Source organism: Coffea eugenioides, chromosome 9 (assembly GCF_003713205.1).
Source record: "Coffea eugenioides isolate CCC68of chromosome 9, Ceug_1.0, whole genome shotgun sequence".
Lineage (NCBI taxonomy): Eukaryota > Viridiplantae > Streptophyta > Magnoliopsida > Gentianales > Rubiaceae > Coffea > Coffea eugenioides.
This window is the reverse complement of record NC_040043.1, coordinates 4,907,611-4,931,429: the sequence shown is the minus strand read 5'-3', so window position 1 is coordinate 4,931,429 and position 23,819 is coordinate 4,907,611. Positions and strand designations below refer to the sequence as shown.

The window sequence follows — 23,819 nt, the reverse complement described above, 5'->3', positions numbered from 1 at the left end:
TAAATCTATTAAATTTAGGGGCTGCTTGGTTAAAGGGTTTGGGAATCACAGAATGAAATAAACCCCTTATTTGTTGCTTGAGTTAAGCCTATTAGAATGCAATTTTTGGAATCATTTCTAAAAAATCATTTCCGAGCAAATTGAGAGGTTTTGGACAAAACCATCAACTTATTCCCTCAGATAACATTTATGACGGATCTACCCTCTCTTTTTCTCCGTCACACGCTGCACTCCCAATTGATATTCCTTTGCTCTCCTCATATTCCACCACCCGATAGCTCCCACTTCCCTCGGCGGCGGCCGCCCTCTACCCCCAGTCCCTCCTGGAGTATTGACTTCTTCCGCCCTCGCGGATGCAAAATTTAAGTTCTTATATACAATAGTATTTGTGATAAGCTTTGGATGTTGACTGCTGAAGACTTGGTGACTATTGGGATGTGAGGGACGAGGGAGGCACCGGAGAACGACTTCTGAGGTTGCCATTCCTTTAAACTTTAATTTCGAACTTTTTGATTGGATTTTCGTTCTTTGGTTTATTCGGACCCTGCAAAGATTTCATCAATCCTTAGGAAATTGACAGAGAGAAAAAAAAAAAAGGGAAAAAAACTGGTAAAAATGTGAAAAGTTCAGATATATCAAACAAGAATGATGGTGGCGATTTTTAAATTAAACAAGAGGTTCAGATATATCAAACAAGAGGGAGTAACCCTTCATTCTAAAGCCATAAAGAGCTGGTGTTTTATTGAAGAACGGGTTTATTTTTATTTTATTCGATAAATAAATTTATTTATGGGAAAATGGTTATTCTGTTCTTATAATGAAGGAAAGCCATAAAGAGCTAGCGTTTTATTGAAAAACGGATTTATTTTTATTTTATCCGATAAATAAATTTGTTTATGAAAAAATGAGTACTCTGTTCTTATAATGGAGGAAAGGCATAAAGAGCTGGTCTTTTATGGGAAAATATGACTTATGTGAAAGTGACCGCTATTTGGTTTATGAAATTATCCCCAGGGTTCGGCGGGTCACTTCAAATATCCCTTCCGTAAACTTCAAAATCTACAAAGTCTCATATTTTTGTTAAATACAAAACCTACCAGTTTCTGCAATTATCCCTTTGTTTTATAAGAATTGTTATATCAGGGGTAAATTTGGAATTTAATTGCATTTAATTCCGAAACACTCATCAAACCAAGCATCAGGAATTGGAATAATGCTAATTCCAATGTATGAACCAAGTTACATGTTGGAATGAAAAGTTTAATTCCAAAACCAGAGTCTATAATTCCATTTCCATTTCCGATTCCTTAATTATCAGACAGGACCTAAATGTATTAAAGAGCTCGTTAGAAAAACCCAAAGATAAAATATGGAAACCGCCACTTCAAATTCTTCATTCTCAATTCTCCTTGCGAGGGTAATCTGCTTGTCGTACATCATAGATTTCTCTATGTGGTATCGATGCATTCTTTGGATGTACATATTTTCTGTTTATTTCTATATTTTTGCTCTCTCATTCCCTTTTTTTTGGCCATTTTGGTAGGAATTTTTTTTTTCTTTCATTCAGATGCCTTCAACACTAGAACACGATTTAAGAGAGAGAAAGCAAAGGAGCGGGATACAACAATAATAATAGTGCATGACAAATGGTGGATAAACTTGAAGAAATGGACATGTAAATGACACAAAATGACGTTACAATGAGCAATGAGTTGATGGCCTCTCTCTTTGTTGGACAATGTTTAATGATTTCGCTTCATCTACAAGAAGAATTGCACTTGAAAGAACTAGCCACGAGGATACGATTACCTCTCGACATCTCACTTGTGCCTTTAGATCAAAGGGAAAATCCAATTTGCAAATGCTCCAATAGGCCTTGGTGCACCTTTTGCAGCTCCTGGATCTGATATGTTCTACCGGAAGAGCGAAAAGCATTCAAAATTTGATTTCATACCCTTCCATCCTTAATTAATTCAGTTGCAATGAAACTCTGTATGTGACTGCCTTTTTTTCACACTTAACAGGACAATTTCCTTGCAACAAAGTGAGGAATATTTCCTCAGAATAATTATTGAACTAACAAACTGCCAAAATTGAACGAATACAGATGAAATGAATTTGATAGTGTGTTCTTTCCCATGATACGTGAACATTGGTATAGAAAAGAAAACAAAAAATCTGGAACAGCCATCAAATTCATCTTGGTTTTTCTACTCTCCATTTTTACTTTGTTCTTGTAATTACTCTTTGAGTTAATTCTACAAGAGCCCGCCTTGATTTCAGAACATTTTCATCATCACTCTCCGGAAGAGAATCAATCGCAGCAGAGGCAAGGTTGGCATGCATTGTTGCTAACTCCCTTGTTCTCTCTATTCCCTTGCTCTTTCCCAAGTATTCCAGAGCCTACAAGATTCAAATTTACAGCCCATGGTCAGCCCATCCTATCCATAATGACAGGGTAGGTGTCATGCAGAAGTTGAGAGTCAAATATAGCAAAACATTTCTCAAGTCCCAGATTCAGGCATTAACATCCACAATGAATACGCAAAACACAGAACTTACAAGATCCACGTTCGTGGGATTGTCAAATCCCCTATCAACTATAGAACGCAGCTCAGGGAACTCTTCAATAGCAAACAATATTGGAGCAGTAATTATTCCCTGCAAAGAGATCAGTTCATGTGAAACAAAGAGAGGGTGTGTTTGGTTCGCTCAAGGCGGAACTAGACCTCATTGTCACAGATAAAGGAAAACTGCAGGGCAACCAAGCTTTCAGTTCTAGTTGAATAAATTTTTCAAAACCACCAAGTAACTCAATCAGAGTTCCAAAACAGAAATGCCAACAAAGAACCAATGACGTGCTAGTTATGTGACTAAAATGAGCAAGCACCCAAAAGTCCAAACATTTTTCTCAACTGCAAATGCTAATCAACAATTTAACATATTATATATTCATCCTGTGAGGAAACTCAATGGAAATCACTCCATGAGAAATGAAGAAAGCAGGCACATATTATATATTCATACTGTGATTGTTCCTAAATTGCACACATCAGGTGCGCCCTTATCACTAGTACTTGTAATGCTGATCTATACAAGTTCCTCAAGTGTCAAAAAGTTTTGTGAAACCTATTTCTAGAGCTTGTCAGTTAAAAGACCGAATGCCTTCAGGCATACAAGGATTAAGCGCGTTTAGAATGAGGTTGCAAGGAAGACTAAACTTAGGCCATTCACTAACAAGCAGCACCTTAAATTACAACAAAAAAAAATGCAAATTTTAGTCAAATCTTTTAATGTAGAAGTGCTGGACATCAAGCAAGACCACGCCTAGTTAGATTTACTTGACCACATCCAAAAACAAGAATAACAAGCATATAATTTCTTCAAAATGGTTGGCCTCGTTGACCACCACCATGCTCCAGCATATTATTCCAAACCAGAAACATTTGCATTAGCAATTAAAAAATGCATAAAGACATAAGAGCTTACATGGCTAATGTCAGACAATGAGCCCTTGCCAAGGGAAGCTGATGTGCCAGTGAAATCAAGAACATCATCAATCAATTGAAATGCCAAACCCTGAAACAAGCACATCAAACCTGTTATTCCAAGAGATCAGATTCAGTAAGAAAAACAAATTGGCAACTTTCAGGATACCAAAATCTTACACAAGAACTTACATTTGATTCAAAAACAGCTACTCAAATTTGCCAATGCAAGAAGTGCACCATCAAAGCTTAGCCACTTATAGAAAAACTAATAGCTATTGTCACTGCACTACAGAGCTATTGCTAAAGACACTAGTCCCGTTTTTCGGTTGAGAGTAGTCAACCATATTTTTGGAGGCTAATATAGCATGCAATAGCCCGATATGTCATGCCTTTCAGGTTATAGGGGTTTGGTTTTAATTGAGGCATTGCTCTGCAAGGAACAGAATCGAAGCAAATAGAGATAACTCTTCACTTAAATGAACTTAGAAATTCACTGTCCATAGCTTAGTGCAAACGCTGCAAACTATACCGATCAGCTACTCCTAGGTAAGAAGTAAAAGTTATATCCATCCAAAAATAAGCTCACACAGCGGACAGTACAAATAATTGCTAGCCGAAACAGAGACAGGTTATCCAAAACCATCATAATCAGAACCAGCGGTCGTTGACAATGGCAATGGAAATCAGAATTATGCAGAAACAAACCACTCTTGCTTTATGCAAGTATCTATTAGTACAGGAAAAACAGCTTACATAACAGAAATAGTACAAATAATAGCTAGCCAAAACAAAGACAAGTTACTCATCTAATGAAAATCAGAAGTACGCCAAAACAAATGCTTGATTTATGTAATTATCTACAGCTACACAATTATCCACCAAACTAAGCCACATTTCAGGAGCAGAATCAACTAATTGCATGAAACTCAAAATTAATTTCATTCCCAAATTCAATGCCTTGAAACTTGTCTACGGATACGAGATGGCATATGTTCTCCGCCTATAATAATTACCAGTAGAAAAGTACTGTAAAAGGCATACGAACCAAGTTTTTGCCATAGTCGTAAGCCAACATTGCAACTTCTGCAGTTTGCCCAGCAAGAAGGGCAATTGCTTTGCAGCTGTTTGAAATCAGTGACGCTGTCTTGTAGTAGGTCTTTTGCATGTAGTACTCCATGCTGCAGAAAGGGGTAAAACAACAATAAAAGATAAGAGATAACTTCTACAAATCGTTGAACAAAGCCAACCCAAAAAAAAAGACGAATGGTAATTACATGTCAATACCAAATATAGGCATTTGCAATTTCATATGAACCTCAAATATAAGCCAGTCCAATATCCAAAGAAGTGGTCATTCCAGCATATATTTTGTTGTGCCTAAGATAACAATTTTCTTCCAGAACTCAAAAGATGCAAAACTATCCAAATTAACGCAACCATCCAAGATTCCACAACCAACTTTAGCTGTTAGGTCAGAGTGAGAACCTAATTCTCGTCGCCACTTCCATCTTAGATTCTATTCAAATCATATAAGATTCAACAGCTTTTCTTAGGATGCTCAACCTTGGTAGAACCTAATACTCCCAGTACTGACATGAATTAAAATACTCTCTCCAAATATTTTTCCTCTCTTTTTCCAAATTCTGATTCAAATATCTATAATATATAGATTTCCACCTTTGTAAAATCATTATTGCACCAACAATATACTCCAAGCTTCTGATACATTGCTCATCCGGAGACAGATCATTAAACAAGCATGGCAAGATCCCACTTCCAAAAAGATAGATATAAGGACAAACAAATAGTAAACTTCCCTATCTCCCCTCATTGCCCTCACATTCCCCACCAACTGCAATGGTCCATAACTACAAATAAAATAAAAGCAAGGAACTGGCATTTAAAGATTATACAAGTTGTTTTGATTTTTAGAAAAGATGACTACAGCAAATCCACTGAAAGATTAATTCTGGGAGCCATCCAAAGTCAATTTCCACATTGCAAATTGGAAACTCATGGCATGGTCAACAATTAAGAAAGTCAAACTTAAACAAGCATGTATTTAGTTGTATGAATTTGGGAAACATAACAAAAGGAAGATCTGTTGCAGATCAAACTTCTGCAATAGCCCTGGTATGTTTGCACCTCAAAGGAAAAAAGAAGAGCAAAATTACCCTAGTAACACCAGAGAAGGAGCAGCGTACCTACAACGTTGTTCAGATGTAGTAGTCATTTGCATTGTTTCACCTGTAACAAGATGCTCCACAACTCTTGCCAAGAGGGAAACAACCTGCAGAATTAGTGGCAGTCCATGATATAGGCTAATTTACCAATGAAGAAACTGAAAACAGTAAGCTGACACCAGAGCTGACAATTTAATAAGAGTCTAAGAAAACACAATCTTACAACCCAAGCTTGGAAGACAAATGCTTGGAAGTCAGATTAGCAGACAAAAGAGACAAGTTATAACCTTGTCCAAGTAGAGGGACACAGCTATTTCAGAGCAACAGATTTATTTTTTTTCTGGCCTCCCTTTTGGCATATGTCATGCTCTGAAAGTTCCACCATTGCATTCTTTCTACTACTCTTCCTATCATATGCAGTCAAGGCTGAATCACAGTTTAGATACTGCATCTTCAGCTCTTCATGCAACCAGGTGAGATGTCAATCAGATGGGGCTGAAGAGAAACTTAATTAGCTAACATCTGTGAATGTGGATCAGAAGGTGAACCACCCAAAAGGTTAGTTCAGATAAGATCTTAGCGATAACAGAGGGGATGTCCTCTGGCTTAAGGAAAGTCAAACTCCTCCCTATTGGAAATGGGCCAAGAACTTATCTATGACATTTCGTGTCCTTGATAAACAACTAATCTAACAGCTTTTAAAAGCAAAGGGACTGTTCCCTTACTGTCTTCTAGCTTCCCTTAGAGTGGAAGGGAAAGCTCAACATCCTTCACATGTTATTTTGTGTATTAGAATCAAGTAGCCATATTCCTGATTCAGAATTTGCCTATTTCATCTGTCAATGCAAAATATGTACTCTGGCAACATATTCACAATTTAGAGCAGCTATATTAATATCAAGCCCCTTCCATTGAAGATTCAGCGCAAAAGTAGTACAATATACCTCTGTGTTTTTCAATGAGGCAAGTGCTACACAGGCTCTCGACAGTAGGAAATCACCAGCCAATACAGCTAACTGTACAATCAAAGTGCAGAAGAAAGCAACAATGAAATCAAAACAAACTGCATTCATGTAATTCAAATTCAATCACTGAAATTTGACAAAAGGAAGGCAAAAAAAAGAGAGAGAAACTATGGAGATAACAATTGCATGCTTCAAGAAATAAAATATAAGATTATCAAAATAAGTGTGAACCTTGTAAAATCTTACATAATTGCCTATCAGAAAGAACTGGATGCAAAAGAATTACTAAAATTTCCAAATAGATCCTTAGGGCATTAGGTCAATCCATCAATCTGATTATGCACCACACATTACGCAAATTGTACAAGTAGTGAAGCTACAAAGGCATGATTTCTTACTTCAGACTTTATTATCAGGATGGATTAGCCCAGGGATCCACATAGTAAGCCAAAAATTTATTCTAACATTTTCCACAAAGAACATTAACCATGCAAACATACATAATTTTTAACATATATGAAAAAAGAAGGAAAAAGGAACAAATGCTAACCTTATTTCCCATTACAAAATTTAGCGAACCAACCCCTCTCCTTGTGTCGGCATCATCTAGTACATCATCATGAAGAAGGCTAGCAACCTACACAAAGTAACAACATTAACATACAATAGCTTGACACCAGACTGAAGATCTGACTAAAAGAGATTCCAGAAAATCAAATTGGCTAGGACAAAAAGAAAAGCAGAACATCAAATGATATATCTTGCTTCAAATAAATATCATTTTGCAAGAAGGTGCAATGACCAAAACCATGCATTCATCTGTGAATGAATAGTTCTTTATATAGTTAAGTTTGAAGATTTAGACCACATCAAAAAGCATGAAAGAAGGTTCTGGACTAGCAACCCATTTGCTTAGTCCACATTCTTGAAGTTCATTGTCTTTTCTTTTTCTTTTTTCTTTTTTTCTTTTTTTTTGAAAAAAATGAAGGTTCACTTGTACTAAAAGCAGACAAAAGATTCTAAGATTGACAAAGCATTCTTATTTATACTTTGAACTTAGCCATATACCCCAAAAACACTCCTATTCAGTCTAGTGAACCACATATCAGTAAAATAGCTCCCATCCTAAGCTTTGCCAAAGAAGAGAAAATCCTTAAAGACTTAGAAGCATGCAAATATGCTCAAGGTGGTAAATCCATCTAGAAAACTGTCTAGGAATCAGATACAAGAAACAACTAAGTCCACCACTTTGCCCCAGAATAAATTTAGTACTATTGAAGAAGCACGGAAAATGGTAAGAAATCTAACATGGATCATCTCTGTGATCTCCGCTACACACTGCTGCCTTGTACGTAGTTCCATGGGTAATGTATCAACTGTTGTATCAGGAAGTGGTCTCAGTATTGGTGCATCTATAGCTGTTGCCATTAATAAGAGTACCTGAAAGGATTCAAAATCACACATATGCAGGAAACAGATAAGAATTATCACCAAGACAGACGTCGAGAAAAAAATAAAATAACAACAAAAAAGGAGACTGAATGGGTTCACAAAGACATCTATACTGGTAGAAGAAAATAGCAGATGTTAACAAGGATGAGGTGAGGAGCTAGAAGCCATGATTCAGAAGTCAAAAGTTGCTTAATCATAAAGTTCATAATTCATAATAGATTAGCTGCCTGGGGAACAAATATTTCTCAAAGTGGTCATTCCATAATTGGACACGAGATACCAGAACTTCCTTCTTAAGTGTTATGTCTGCTTCATTTCAAAGAGAAACACACTGCACGCATCCGGAACAAATGTTTCTCAATTGCTGAACTGCATTTTTTGGAGCTCTATCTCATAGTACAATATTATCCTTGATCCTAGTTTCCATCATAATCTATCGCCTTAGACAACTTAACTCCGTCTTTAATCACCATACTACAGGTCATGAAGAGCATCAATATTACCCAAGGTAAAGCTGTAGCCAAATAAAAGGCTATTATCTGATGGAATGACATAATGAAGCGAACAGACATGATACAACAGATCTAATACCTTTCACATTCAATAGTGAAATTATATTCTTACCGTTGGTCGAAATCGCTTTCCTTCTGCCCCTATCTTGAAAAAGTACTCAGCAGCTGATGCAAGCTTTGGTACCTGTATGATGTCAAAAAACAGTCATCACTGTGCCATTTTAGAATGAAGAACAGTCAATAGGATATTCAAATACCTCTGCAACAACCATTGACCTCAGTCTGTTAGCAAGAAGAGACAATTCATCAGCAACAAGTGAAAAGGGGTCAAGTTTCTCCTGAAATATGGACAATAGAAAATAAAGACATTTCTAAGTTACAGGATAAAGGATCCCACCCACCAACAAGCTATATATGCATGAACTTACAATATAGTTAAAAAAACACGAAGTTTTTGTAAACGTGACAGACAAGAAGCTATATATACAAGGAGAAAGAAGCACATTATACAGCCAATGGAATAAATATACCAAACCTATAGTACTTTTTAACGGATTTACCCTGAAAAAGCAAATTTTTGCTACCCAACAGTAATCAGTTTTGCATATAAAACTTAGAATATCATTTTTGTTCATCTTTGTTTTTATATTTTCTATTTTGTACAAATTCACTGTTCAGAAATTTAAAGTCTTTATATTTGAATCATTCATGTCCATGTGTCCATTACCACAAAAACCAGCATCAAAGTATAATCAATAATCATTTCCTTATCAGCCAAATTTTAAGTCATAGTAAGACCTGAATTCTAGGGTTTTTTTATTATCATTGATCCAGAGATGGTCACGACCAAACCGTCAGAACGTTTAGACCAACCTCAGCTGCAGGGCTGCTTTGACGTTGAGTTTGATGTCCAACATTGGCTAGAGCATTTGAGACCCATGAATAAAATGCTCTGCAACCCAAAACCTACTAATCACCAGAATCAACAGAAAAACAGCATAACCAATCACAAATTTTCTATTAAGTTCAAACAAAACCATCATAAAACAAAATATACTCAATTCGGATATCTCATGGTTGTCATTGAGGTCAATAGAACCTATCAAACCCCAGACTGACCGACAAATTACAATGCAATCTATTTAAAGAACCAAAAGATGAAATAAAACTCACCTCACCCATAAGATATAGCTTGCCCCTCGATAATACCCACCCATTCTATACCTAAACCCTTCAACGCAATACTAGAGCCTTGAACTGTAGCTCGGTACTTAATCTATCTATCACCCTTGCTTGCCAGTCAAAAGCAGCTATCAGCACAACGACCGACAGACTACATCTGAACTATACCTCTTTTTCTCACTTTTTTGAATTGAACATGTTCTCCAAGCCTAAAATGACTCACAGAACGCACACAACCTACCCATAGAAAACCGGCCCCCATCTGTTTGACAAAATTTCTGCTACAGGAAAAAATAAAAATGCATACAATTATTGATTTGGATTTACCTTTTGAGAAGAGTCAATGGGAGAGTAAAAATGCGTAGCTGATTCCAGCAACTGGGTCGGCTGGTTTCGCGGCGACTGCAAGGAGGAAAAAGCCCATTGACACCGACTAGCTCTCGCACTCGCCCTGGCTATCCTATACAACCCTCTTGCAAATAAAACCATTGATTGATCCCTGACCTATCTTTATACCCTTTCTGCTGCAAGAATGGAATAATAGGCTATGTGCCCAAAGAAAATAAAACAAAAAAATAAGAAGAAGAAGCAGGGCGGTCAAGGAAGAAGAATGGTCAATAGGGTTAGTTTTAACTTCCAAAGGGGTAAATATATTATATATTAATTTTGGCGCTAATACATCAAAGAGCTTCTAAAATTTTAACTGCATTAGTGCGTGGCGTGAGCGTGTGGGTTTGACGTGCATGTGTAGCTGCCTCTTATGGCTTCACGCCGCCGAGAAAAAGCGATGGGACGTGATGACGACGGCGGCTTTCCAACCATATGTATATGCATAAATTGTAATCAACCACAAGTGTCGTGTGGGATAATGTACTCCTCCCCGTCCTCCCCGTGGAGGATCTGAAATCAGAACTAACAGGGTCGGGTCGACGGGGTCGGTTCTCGGTGGTTTGGAGGAAAAGAAATGGAAACTTTCCGCTGGAGGCCATACAACTTTGCTATTTACAAAACTGGCGAAACTTTTGATTAATTATCTAAACCCAAAATTTTGTGTCTCTACTGTGCTTAAACTTGTGCAATGATTGAAATTGGACGGTCAATTGGAATCATGAGACCGAATATGGAGTTTGATACATGTGATGCGGAGTTTGATTCGGAATTTTATTATACACACACAAATATTTGCCATGAAGCAACTAAAAGAATTGATAGAGAACTTCTCACCTTGCTAAATCTTTCATCTTATATCAAATTTTGTTCCGTATAATGCTTAGTTTTTTTCGGATTTTTCCCCCCTAATAATAGTCTAAGTGATTTTTTTTTCACACTTAATTTTGAGCAATTAAGTATTAATTTAGGAAGCAAAAATCAAACTTAAGCACAGAATAACACTGGGTTTGATATTACGACTAGGAAGGTCGGCATTTAGAAGGAAGCCAACATCTTCACTGGACATTCTCACTTTCCAAAAATGGCGCCAATGTAATTTTTGAATTTCAAACAATATTATTATAGTGCATAAACTATGAGGATTTTTTTTTCTTTTGAAAAATAGACTGTGAAACTTGCAGGTTTTGTTTCAATGGTGATAAGATGTATCATTACCCAAAAAAAAAAAAAAAAGGAAGAAGTATCGCCATCTTCGAAGGTGAAAATAGTAGGGGATGAATGTTTTGTGGTTAACCGTCTAAATACCACCTAAGGCGTACTATATTTTCTACTACTCAATAAGTTCACTTTTCCAAAACTGAACCCCCCTAATACTTAGTTGGTTGTGAGAGAATGAGGCAAATATAAATGTTCTTGTCAATATTTTTGACACATCTACTAATTCTACAATCCTAAAATATCGAGAAGGAAGATGAAGTAAAAACACTTATTGAGGTACCAAATAACTCTATTTATAAAAAAACACACAAATAAATGTATAATTATTTTTATAATAGCTTGATGGCACATATGTAGAATTTATGTAAAGGTGAAAAGAAACTCCTTAGCAAATTATTTTGAAAATTTTGTGTGTATAATAAAATTTGTATGCCACATTAGGGATGGAGAAGGAGTAAAAAAAAAAAGCTAAACATGATAATGAAAAAGAAAAAAGAAATTGAAATGAAAAATTCCTCCAATAAGGCATAAATATAATCACAATTTGGTTGCCTAAATACACTAGCTATTTTTTTTCCAACAAACGTTAACAGATTTATATAAACACTTGATAGTACACGGATTAATTACAAAAAAGAGCCACTGCTCTCATTTCTTTCTGTGCCAAATCTATCAGCCATCTTGGAAAATCTTGTTCCCATTCGACATCATGCACTAACTTAACAGCAAACTGAGCTAGTGAATAGCTGATTTCCATTACTAATCTAGGTATAAATACAAAAGTACAACTTTCAAAGCCTGTTTTGAGTTCCTGCACATATTCCAAGATAGTTGCAATGTTGTAGTCATAGTTATTGCACCTGTTTATCTGATGATCTACTGATTTGCAGTCTGTATGGACTATTATTTTAGCCTATCCTGCATGTTTAGCCATCAACATTGCGTTTCATACTGCAAGAGCTTCTTCCTTGCTTACTGTTCCTTTTCACTGGTTGACAATCCCTTTTGCTCTCACAATCGTTCCTTTCTAGTTTTTTGCTATTATTTCTTGGCCAATCCTGATCATTTTTGCTGAGTTTGCAGCGTCCATATACATGCATATCACATCTTCCTTTGGTGTTTCTTTCCTGATTTGAGGCTCACTGTTGATGTGAAGTGCAATGTTATCTTGTTCTGCTTCCCTTGCCTATTCATACTCGATCCAGTCACCTTGCGCCTTCTGAACTGTTCTATATGGATCCGGACTGAAATTTTCAAACACTTTTTTGTTTCTTGCTTTCCAGATTTGCCAGAAGATGTTAATGGTGAGGTTTACTCTATCTTGCCCTTGTTCCTTTGAGATTGATTGAGTAGCCATCTCCCACCAGAGCCACAAATTGTGTTGTTTATCTTTCAGTCCATCCCATCTTACTGGAGCCATTTTCCATACTATTACTATATTTGTACAAAAGAAGAGCAAATGCTCTATGGTTTCCATATTTTTCCCACAGCAGTCACATCTTTCCTCTCTTTTCCCAAACCTTTTGAGAATAATCTCATTTATTGGTAGGCATTTCCACATAAAGTGTTTTAGCTTGGCTTTAACTTTTAGTTGCCACAATTTCTTCCACACACTATGTTTTCTTATCTCCCAACTAGTTTCAGCATTGCTTACTCTTCTGTTATAGTGCTAGACATCCTCCTATCTTGCTAATGCATAACCAATCTTCACAGTATATGTTCCAATTTTGGAGAATCTCCAAAAAATTCTGTCCTTTTTGCTTCTATGCTAGTGGGGATGCATTCGATCAGTTCAACATCTTTGTTGTAGAACCATTTCTGTAATGGCTCTTTTTTTCATTTCCCCTCTTCTATCATCTCACTTACCCATTCTAATTGGCAATCATCAGGTTTTTCAGAGGTCACTTTACCTTGTTCTGATTCAATTATCCATTTATCCTTCCATATGCTTACAGTATTTTCATCTCCTATTCTTTTCCATAACCCAACAAACAGTAATGTTTTGGCACTGTGTATACTCTTCCAACTCCATGATGCTGAGTTTGGATTTTTTTCCATTCAGTTTGGATCCTTCATGTATTTTGCCTTCATTACCTTACTTACTAGGAAATTTGGGACAATTAAGAATCTCCAAATTTGCTTTGCAAGCAAGGCAGTATTGAAGGCTTTTAGGTCTCTGAAGCCTATTCCCTCTCTTCCTTTAACTTCTAAAATTTTCTTCCAACTTTCTCAGTGAACACAAGTCTCTTTCTTTTCCTTACCCCACCAAAATCTAGCAATTATTGCTGTGATTTCTCTGCACAACCCTTTGGGGAGTCTAAAAACATGTCATTACATATGTTGGCATGGCCATTATGACTGACTTGATCAGTACTTCCTTTTCTTCTTGACTCAGTAGCCTTTGTTTCCACTCTTGGAGCTTGTGGCTGATTTTGCTCTTTACAAATCCAAACACTTATGTCTTAGATCTTCCAATGGCTATTGGTAAACCCAAATATATCCCATTTATCGCCTCTCTTATGTTGTCCAGTCCCTCCCTTGCCTCTTGTTTTATCTGCTCAGTGGTGTTTTTGCTATAGAAGATTGCTGACTTGTCAAAGTTCACTACCTGTCCAGAAGCTTTGCCATATTTTGCTAGGATGCTTTTCATTTTCAATGCCTCATGTTTGTTTCCTTTGTAGCACAGTAAGGAATCATCTGCAAAAAATATATGAGAAATAGCAGGACTATCCCTACAAATTTTGATTCCTATTAGCTCATTTCCTGCCACAGTTTTTATTAAGTAGATTGGATAACCTTTCAGGGCAGATAATGAACAGGTAGAGCGATAAATAGTTCCCTTGTCTAATGCCTCTACTTGGTTTAATATGCCCTACTTTTAGCCATTTAAATTGAAGGAGTAAGACACAGAGGACAAACAAACCATGATCCATTTGACAAATATTAGCCAGAACCCCATTTTCATCATAAGTCTCCCCAAAAATTTTCATTCTACTCTATCGTAAGCTTTGGACATGTCAAGATTAATAGCCATGAAACGAGTTTTTCCTTTTCTCTTATTTTTCAAAAAATGAACTATTTCATGAGCTATCATAACATTATCAAGAATTTGTCTACCTAGAATGAAAGCAAACTGTGAACAACTTATATAGTGCTATAGCATCATTTTCAGTCGGTTTGCAATGATTTTCGAGGTGATCTTATATAGAACATTACATAAGCTGATAGGATTATAATTCACAATAAACATAGGTACTTCAGTTTTTGGAATCAAAGAGATGATGGTTTCATTCCCTACTTTGAGCAGGTAACCAGTAAGAAAGAAACTATTTATAGCAGACACCAAATCCTCTTTTATGATATGCCAATAATGTTGGAAGAAAAGTGGAGACATACCATCAGTCCATGGGGCTTTTTTTAGATACATTGAAAACAAGGCTTGTCTAATTTCTTTTCTTCCACAGGCTTAATCAGCTGCTCGTTCATCTGGCCAGAAATAGTGCTTGGAATCTCTGCTAATATGTCCTCAAAGTTATCAGGATTAGTAGTGGTGAAAAAATTATTGTAGTTCTCACTTAGTTCCTCTTCAATCTCCTTCTCATTCTTACACCAAGTCCCATCATTTTTCTATAAAATGCTGATTGTGTTTCTTTTCCTCTTTGTCATCACACTTGTGTGGAAAAAAGCTGTATTTCTGTCACTTTCTTTTAGCCATCTGTTTCTTGATTTTTGGATTCAATATAGTTCTTCCTCCTTGTATGCTTTGCTTAGTTGGGTTTTTATCTCTACAATTCGACCACTCTTGCCCATATCATTTCCATCTCTCACTTCATTGAGTTTCTCTTTTGGCTCATTTATCCTTATTTTTGGAGTTTCCTTGCATCCTTTTATTCCATTCCAAGATAGCAACCCTACATTCCTTTATTTTCCTGGTCACTTTGTACATTCTGGAGCCTGTGAGAGCCTTACTCCATGCCCCTTGGATCACCTCCCTCGATTCTGAATTCTTAGTCCATTTTTGGTCAAAATAAAACCTCTTTTTTCTCCTGTTTCTCTCTGGATTAGTGTCCATAATCAGGATGAAATGGTCAGATGCTTCATTATCAACATGTGTACACAATGCTTTTTCAAACTTTTGCATCCATTCAACACTGCATGGGTATCTATCCAATCTCTCTTTCACTTCCACATCCCCCTCCCAGCAGTTATTCCACGTCCATGGTACCCCTTGGTAACCTATATCAATTAGGTCATTACCTCTTATGAAACTATTAAAGTCCCTAAAACTACCTTCAGCCCTCTCTCTCCCTCGTTATTTCTCCCCATTCGATTTTATATCATTGAAGTCCCCCACCACTATCCAAGCTTCTTTCCAATCCTTTTTCCTGTCTTCTATATGTTTCCACTGTTCCTTCCTGGTATTACTATCAGCACTTGCATAAAAACACACAAACCATCAATGGTTTTTTGTTTCCTTGTCTTCGATACATGCAACTATATACCAGTCAGTATTGCTCACTTGGTCAATGGAGACATCATTGTTCCAAAATAATACTAGTCCCCCTGCTCTACCTATTGAGTTAACAAAATATCCATTCTCAAACCTGATTTTCTTCTGCACTTGTCTCATGTAATTTTCCTGATTTTTTGTTTCACACAAAAACACTACATTAGGAGAGTGGAAGTTATACTTCATTCAGTTGAAAAATTGTCAAGGGGCCTCCGACACCTCGACAATTTTACGCCGCAGCCTTCATTTACACCTTGGAGACATAAAAGGGTTAGCCTCCAATTCCCCAGTTGACATTGCACTGTTTATTTCTATTTTCATCGCTTTCACCTTTGGGATATCTGCTGCATCTTTCTCCATTGGTTGTGTTTCTTGTTGTAGGGCCTCTACTTTCCTTTTTCCTCCCAGTTCCCCTAACAAGTCCATGTTTGTACTCACTTGTAGTGGGGTTCTGTTTTGCATCACTCTTCTTTTGAATTGTCTCCTTTCTTTCTTCTTGATGTTGTCACTAGCAAGTGTTACTTCCTGCTTCATCTTCATCTCCTCTAGCCCTTCCCTTTCTTCTACCATTATCATATGTTTTCCTATTTGACATCCATTGTTCTCCACCTCCATAGATTCCTGCACTATTACTTGGTTCATAGTGCTCCCTTCTTTGGGTTCCTCAATTGCCTTGTTTGTTTCCTTTTTCTTCTCTTCGTTAGTGGGCATATTCTTTGTTTCCTCCTTCTGGCTCTCTTTTTTCTGGTCTTTCTGGTCCTGTAAGAATTCAACCATCTATTCTCGTACACGTTTCTTCTCATGTGTTCTTGGTCTTTCGCTTCCTTTTTCTCCATCTCTATATGGTTCCTTCTATCAGCTTTTATCTTGTTGTCCTTCATTCTAAACCCAACTATTAAGTGATTGCATCTGTCATCTTTCTCCATTTTCTTGCTTTCTATCTCTTTTACTGATTCCACCCTTCCTTTTAATGGTGATACCATGATGTTCCCTACTCTCATCCATGCACCACATTGCTCCTCTTGCTACATCAATCCTTCTCTTCCTGCCACATTACATAACCTGTTACTATGTCCTATGACCTCGCAGTTGTAGCAAAAGTCCGAACAACGTTCATACCTAAACTCAACCCATACTACCTGATCTTTACTTTTTATTTTAGTCCCTTTGATCAGTGGTTGAGTCACATCTATTTCAACCATTATTTTCATGTGCCTTCCCTCTTTCTTTTCAGTTGTTGGAATTATCACCTCTCTTACAGAATTGAAGATCTCCCCTAATTTAAAGCCAACTGCTTTGCTCATCCAATGGATAGGGAGATTCCATCATTGTACGCAGAGAAACGCATGTTGAAAAAATGTTCTGTCCCTTTTGCAACCCACTTCCCATTCCTTTACTATGAGTACTTGATTATCCATTATCCATGGCCTACCTGACAGGATCTTTTTCTTTTTTTTTTATCTTCTTCATCTTCCAGATGAAACTGGAACAAATTTGGGCCTAACTCTATTATTTTCATCTTCCTGGGGTATCCCCATACATGGTTGGTGAAGTTTTAGACCCCTGTGAAATGAGCAACTTTTTCCCCCAACGAGTTTTCCAACCAGGCTGTCATGGCACCCTTGTATGCATTCATCAGTGTCATCCCCACCCAGATCCACACCCTCTATATCCTTTTCCGATAGCTCAAACTTTTGAAAGGCTCTTGCTAGGGATTCTTCCATCTTGGAGAATGTATTAGAGTGATGACAAGCACTATTTCTTGGACAATGAACTACTCAGCTGGTTAAACCTGCTAAAGAGGCAGACAGACAAGCAAACAATATTACCAGTGAATCCAAAAGTAAATAGCAAAGATATTAGAGAAGTGAAAGTTTAAAAATAGGTTGGTGGAGTCGACCGGCTCAAAAAGACGAAACAAAAGACTAAACGTGAGAGAATTAAAGAAGCCACAGTTCCGACAGAGAAAGTTAGTGCTCCACAAATTTGTTAAATGGATCATGTTTTGTTCTAGCATTTACTCCACCAATTACTAGTCTTGATCTCTGGTTCTAACTAGTATCGATTCTGAAATTTTGCGATGAAATCTGGGTTGGGGCCAAGATAGTATAGTGTTGGGGATTTGAAATTTGGGGTTTGAAATTTTGAACTTGCTAAAAATTTCTACACCAAGAAGAGGTTCTCTAAAACTAGAGAGAAGGGCTCTCAAATAGAGAGAGAGGCTCTTCTTATTACATAGTCAATAAGTACGTTTCTAAATACACTACTAGCTATTAGCTGTTGTTACAATGGGTTAAATTGATGCCAATTCCTAAATATGTCGGGGAATCTGTAATTAAACCTTTTTTTTGGTACATAACTTGAAAGAAGGTTAGTACGGTCATTTCGTGTAGCCAAATTGGCTGCAATTTGCATCCGAATTCTAAAAGGGATGCAAGTTAATTAATCAAACTTGAGCGGAACAAGACACAATTGTCTCAGATATTATTTTACTTTTTACCACAACGTTTAAAAACCTCGCCTTAAACCCCACTGAACCGGACGGAAAATTAAACAGGCCGTAGTGATAAAACCCTGAAACCAAGAAGTTCGTGGTAATTGGGACAACGGAGATGAAGGAGGACGAGAAGAAAGAGTTGGTAACGCCCGGGGAAGTGTTGGGGACGGCGTCAGAGTTAAAAGCAGGGAAAGGTGCCTATTTCTCAGCCAATGATAAAACCATTTACGCCTCCCTCACTGGATTTCGCTCTATCATCCCTGCTCCTATTGACGCCACTGACCAGGTATATATTTTTTAAATGTTAAAAATAATATTCTGTAGCGGTTGAACCTTGATGTTTAGAACTGGAATATTTTAGACACTTTAATTTCTGCTTAAGAGCATGCAGCCTTCTTCTACTTCTTCTTTTTCTTCTTTGTTTTTTAATTATTATTACATGTCTTAGTGAGCTGCAAACAAAGTCTTGAGTTGTTGATTTAAATGGTTTTGTGGGTCTGGAGCTTTTCTGTGCTGCAAATTATGAAGGGCTGTGTTTGGTATTTGTATTATGTGGAAATCTAGCTTAACTTGAATAGGAAAAAATGGTTAAAATTTGTAATTGCAGTTCTGACAGAGAACCTAATACAGCGTTAATGTATCTCTACCATGTTGTTTGGATAAAGTTGAATAGCTTAACGAATGGTGATGTTTGAACGTTCCGACTGAAGAGGTGATTAACGAGTTATATGGCAACAATGGAGCCTTTGTTTGGTTTGAGGAAATTCGGGAGGGAGGATAAGCTGATGGTCTCAGAGGGAAAGGAAGAAGTTTTCAGATTAATAAAATGAAGACGGGAAAGATTCAATTTTGTTTTTGGAATTCAGAGAAGATAATGTTGGTTCTTTTGGTATTAAAGAAACCTTTTTATTGTTTTTCTTGATCCAGATTTTGCCCCATTTTGGAACACAAACAATCATTGATCTTTGAATGGCTTGTTCTTCCTCTTGTTTTCCTGGCTTTTGTTTGTCAAAATCAATCCAATGACAAAAGATTGAGAATCTCGTAATCCTGTTCTTTGTTTACTATATTACTTCAAAGTGTCTGGTGCGATTTTGATTTTAAGTAACCAGGATTCAGGATTGGAAATAGGATAATATTGTAAAGTTCTGGATTTGGTTAATATTTTCTGCTCATGGATATACTTTTTCTCCGTCCTCTATACCTCTAAGAATGCCTTATTGTGGTTGTACATGGAATGCAAGGTTTAATTGCAGCTTTTTCTTTTTTTTTTGTGGATCATTACCAGAGACCAACTGTGGAAGTTACTGGCCACAAAGCCCATGGTGCTGTTCCTGAGCCTGGGTCTGTTGTCATTGCTAGGGTAAGGTTTTGGTCTCATACTTTTCTTTTATTTTGTTTCTGGCTGATGCTCATGCTATATCTAGTTATGATATTTATAAGTGCCCCTAGAGAATTAGTATGTTTTAATCAGTAGGACTTGTGATGTAGCTTGAAGCAGCAATTGTGGATAAGAAAGGATTTCGGGATGGTTAGTTATAGATATTGTTAACGATATAATGATAGAAGCGAGCAGCCAGCAATGGGATTTTAGAAGAAAGCAAAAAAGGAAGAGGAAGAGTAGGAATTTCTATAAATCCAGCCGAATTTTCCATCCCAAGGTAAAGTTGTTTGGAGCTTCCAAAGAAAGCTGAATTAACATCATTAAGCCACCGTATTATTATTATACATTTCATCACCTCATATACTAGTTTCTACTGACGTACATAGATGCCCACATATGTAAGACTTCTTAAGGAATAGTAACAACTAAGGAACTAGAAGCTAAGGAACCAGCAAGCCAAATTTTATCAAAGCACTTCTTAGAGTTTGACCCAGCACTACAAAAACCCTAATTTTAATGACGTAGTCTGGCTTGGACAAAAGACTTCCTACTTGGGACACATTGACCTATTTCAGTACTCTCTGAAGGTGAAAAATTGCTTTTCAATCACTAAATTCCTAATAAAATGAAACTATAACTAATTGCTCAAAATCAATCTAAAGTGCATTACAGTTATCATAAACAGCAAGAAACTGACAGAATCAAGTCATCGACCAGTGTCTGTAATTTGCCCTAATCCTTTATGGTGTCTAATGTCTCTTGTATCATCATGTCTGGTTTATGTTTATCTCTGGTATAGAAAGAACCACGGTTTTCTAGGTAACCCTTTCTATGTTTCTGTTGTTTTTTCTATAGATAACAAAAGTGATGGCTAGAATGGCTTCAGCAGATATCATGTGTGTTGGTCCCAAGTCCGTAAGAGAAAAATTCACAGGCATCATCAGGTAAGGGATTTTGGTAAGGCATCATCAGTTAAGGGATGGATGCTACCCAACCATCCCTACCCCATCTTATCTCTAGTGATTTCGTCCAGTCAGCACTTAAGCTAACAATTAATCTCTCTGTGTTGCTCTCTCTCTCTCTCTCTCTCTCTGTGTGTATGTGTGTGTGAATCATTGGCTAGATAAATTTTTATGGTAGGCTCATGTCAATGGATTTCCTCTTTTTAATTGCTTATTCATATGTCTTTGTGAACTATGCTTGTATTCTTAATCCGGAACAATATCTTTTGGTTCTGTACAATAAGATATATGATACTTGGAGTCATACTTAGAGATGTTACAAATTAGGTGTTACTCTTGCATTTCTGTATCCCGTTAAGTTTTATAATGATATCTGCTCATATTGATGTTTCTTCAGTTCATGGGAATTGAAGTACCATAGAACTTCTAATTACGCACCTTGACACTAATTTTGTTGAATAGGCAGCAAGATGTAAGAGCAACTGAGATTGACAAGGTTGAAATGCATGCTTCTTTCCACCCGGGTGACATTGTTAGAGCGCTGGTTGTATCCTTCATGTCTCTAAATTTCATTTTCTTAACATTTATTCTTCCTAGATTTATTGTCTTGGCTGAAGTTTTTCACATAGCAAAGCAGTACTGGTAGGATAGGCCTGGACACGTGATGCTTATCTTGAATCTCTTTCAGTGTTGGCTTATTTTATCATACCAAACTGGATGACACGTCTCAAGCACTTGAAATTGGTTAATTTATTGCAAGGCAAAGTGTATCCAACTGGATGATTTTCTCACATTTATATGATCAGCATAGGTATGTTGCAGTGTTTAGTACTTAAATTAAAAAAAAAAAAGAGGTTTTTTATGAAAGCAAAAAAGTTATTTAAACCATAGCTGCTCCCTGGTCTAGCAAAATGGTGGAATATTACTTGGCTTTCTAGAGAATTTTTTTTTGAATCTTTTGTGTTTAAATTTATGTGCCTTTTGTTGGTTAGTGGAACATGGTTGTTCTGTATGCATCAGTTTAATCACATTTACAGATTTTAGTTTCTTTAACCTCTTTCATCAGCTGTCCCTAGGGGATGCACGGGCATATTATTTATCTACTGCCAAAAATGAACTTGGTGTTGTATCTGCTGAAAGTTCAGCAGGTAGAGATTCCTGAATCATTTCGTCTGTTTTCTTATGGGATAGTTACCTTGATGATCCATATATCTTACACTTGTTGCTGTTTGAATTACATAGTTTTGTCTATATACTCATAGTGTCAGCATGTGATTCTGCTCTGTGCTTGTTGAATATTTTTGATAACTCATGTAATTGCAATCTCAAAATGCATTTTTGTGATGGTAGAAGAGGGAATGAAGGTGTTGTTTGGACAGTGAGGAACTGGAAGAACAAAAATTTGTAAGTGTGAGAAAATAAACACTTGTTTGATAGTTTCATAAGGAGTTATAATAAAACATTAAATATTCAAGCATCTAAGAGCCAACAGAAGTCCAAATTTTCATACACACACGTAGGAAAGACAAGTCATTTTGAGTGCGACTTGGTAAAATGCTTTCCATTAAATGTACTATTAGATGTTCAGTTAATGGTTATTAGTTGAATGATATTGTTTGTCCTTTACATTCTTGTTTTTGAATTTTGTAGTAACATCTTTTATCTGATTTTGGATCTTTTTTCCCCTTATTGTAGAATACAATACATTTCCAAGCCTAGACTCTAGCATATATGACTTTGGTTGAAATGTTTGCCAGTTATTATTCTTTTAGAGGCACGTATACTTAGCTGTTCTTTCCATGTTTTGGTGTTGTTTTAGTCTGCAATGGACCTCATACTATAAAAAAATTGGAAGACAAAATGTAGGCTTTACATCTATAATGTGCTGTTTGGTGTTTGAAGTCTTCCCATTTTTTACTTTTTCGGGCTCATATGCACATTACAACCTTGCAGACCCAATGAAAGAAAGCATAGAGCACAGCAGTTAAGAAAGTTTGCCGGAACCTTACAGCCTTGCAGCCTGGAACTACTACACATATGACATGTTCTTTATTTACCTGATAACCTTTTAAACAATGACCTGATGGCAAACTTTGGGCCATTTCAAACTGTTATTGACCTCAAATGTGTTTTCATGTCAATTGTTACTTGGTACCCTAGTAATGCTCTAATTTTTACTTGTGATTTCATCACTGGATGCACTCAGGAGGTTTACATGACTTCTGATAGCTAGTTTAAACTTACAGGTGGGGAAATGGTTCCAATTAGTTGGACGGAGATGCAGTGCCCATTGACTGGTCAAATTGAGCAGAGAAAAGTCGCGAAGGTTGGAGCATAACATTGAACAGTGGCAAAATCTCTGCACACCAGCTTCAATGCCCTTCTATTGTTGAAGATGGAGGACATCCTCCGATTTCTGTGCTGTGGCTTTTCACCTGTAATTTTTGCCTCGTACTAGTCCCGGTTTCTATGTTGACTATATCCATTTCTTGTATGCTTAGTAGTATCAAAAAGTTAATTGTTCACGTTCTTTTGGTGCGCCAGTTGTTTTAGGTGCCCAACTGGAGATATTACTGTTTTTGAATAATTTGCCCTTGAGCATCTATGATATGCCTCTGGTTTGGTGTATTTACTATTTTTTGAATATGGAGAATGGTTTTTGAAGTGTTTTTGATAAAATTTTCTGCAAAGTGTCAAGCGTGACAATTTACGAGTAAATGTCAAAACAAGTTGACTCAATTGGTAAGAACGATCATTTTCTTGTAAATAATTATATGTTTGAATTTTTCTGCCAATGTAAAAACTGTGTTGGTGAACGATTTATAAAAACCTTCACGAACGACCTATGATTTTGGAAGAGCTGACCAAACATTTTCTTACCAAAACAAAGACATAAGCTGTATTAGCAAGTGTGTGTGTGTGTGTGTACGACAACAAGCTATAAAAGTAGTTGGAGAAGTTCTCTTTTAGAATTTAACCAGTAAAAATATCAGACGGGTACATTTCTATTTTCTAGGATAAACGAACTCTATTGATCTTTTCCCTTAAAGCACACAACACTGTCCAAAAGCCT

The 23,819-nt window shown here is 36.7% G+C and overlaps 2 protein-coding genes across 4 annotated transcripts; one reads left to right on the top strand and one right to left on the bottom strand.

The window, feature by feature from the left end:
• Positions 1-1,977: 1,977 nt before the first annotated feature.
• LOC113783540 (solanesyl-diphosphate synthase 1, mitochondrial) lies at positions 1,978-10,674 on the bottom strand. Of its 3 annotated transcripts, none has more exons than XM_027329698.1 (12): positions 10,113-10,674; positions 9,477-9,569; positions 8,861-8,941; positions 8,716-8,787; positions 7,948-8,079; positions 7,190-7,276; positions 6,619-6,690; positions 5,696-5,781; positions 4,537-4,669; positions 3,490-3,579; positions 2,563-2,661; positions 1,978-2,403 (listed from the first exon to the last, which is right to left on the bottom strand). In XM_027329698.1, exons 1-12 carry the CDS (start codon positions 10,272-10,274, stop codon positions 2,224-2,226), a joined length of 1,287 nt encoding a protein of 428 aa, XP_027185499.1. In that variant the 5' UTR covers positions 10,275-10,674; the 3' UTR covers positions 1,978-2,223. The 3 variants fall into 3 exon arrangements, with proteins under 3 accessions (XP_027185499.1, XP_027185502.1, XP_027185501.1); XM_027329701.1 differs by having other exon boundaries at positions 9,477-9,572; positions 10,113-10,155; XM_027329700.1 differs by lacking the exon at positions 9,477-9,569 and having other exon boundaries at positions 10,113-10,667.
• Positions 10,675-18,403: 7,729 nt separating this feature from the next.
• On the top strand, positions 18,404-23,381 carry LOC113782991 (exosome complex component CSL4). Its single transcript, XM_027328984.1, has 6 exons — positions 18,404-18,686; positions 19,689-19,763; positions 20,640-20,728; positions 21,209-21,293; positions 21,813-21,894; positions 22,993-23,381. The coding sequence occupies exons 1-6, from the start codon at positions 18,516-18,518 to the stop codon at positions 23,082-23,084; spliced, it is 594 nt and encodes a 197-aa protein (XP_027184785.1). The 5' UTR covers positions 18,404-18,515; the 3' UTR covers positions 23,085-23,381.
• The last annotated feature ends 438 nt before the right edge of the window (positions 23,382-23,819 follow it).

Coding starts and splice junctions, on each gene's coding strand:
- LOC113783540 (XM_027329698.1), bottom strand. CDS start 10,274: ATGGTTTTATTTGCAAGAGGGTTGTATAGGATAGCCAGGGCGAGTGCG. Junction 8,942..9,476: donor AAAGCAGCCCTGCAGCTGAG/GTTGGTCTAAAC, acceptor TCCATATTTCAG/GAGAAACTTGACCCCTTTTC. Junction 7,277..7,947: donor AGATCACAGAGATGATCCAT/GTTAGATTTCTT, acceptor TACTTTGTGTAG/GTTGCTAGCCTTCTTCATGA.
- LOC113782991 (XM_027328984.1), top strand. CDS start 18,516: ATGAAGGAGGACGAGAAGAAAGAGTTGGTAACGCCCGGGGAAGTGTTG. Junction 18,687..19,688: donor CTATTGACGCCACTGACCAG/GTATATATTTTT, acceptor GATCATTACCAG/AGACCAACTGTGGAAGTTAC. Junction 21,294..21,812: donor ACATTGTTAGAGCGCTGGTT/GTATCCTTCATG, acceptor CTCTTTCATCAG/CTGTCCCTAGGGGATGCACG.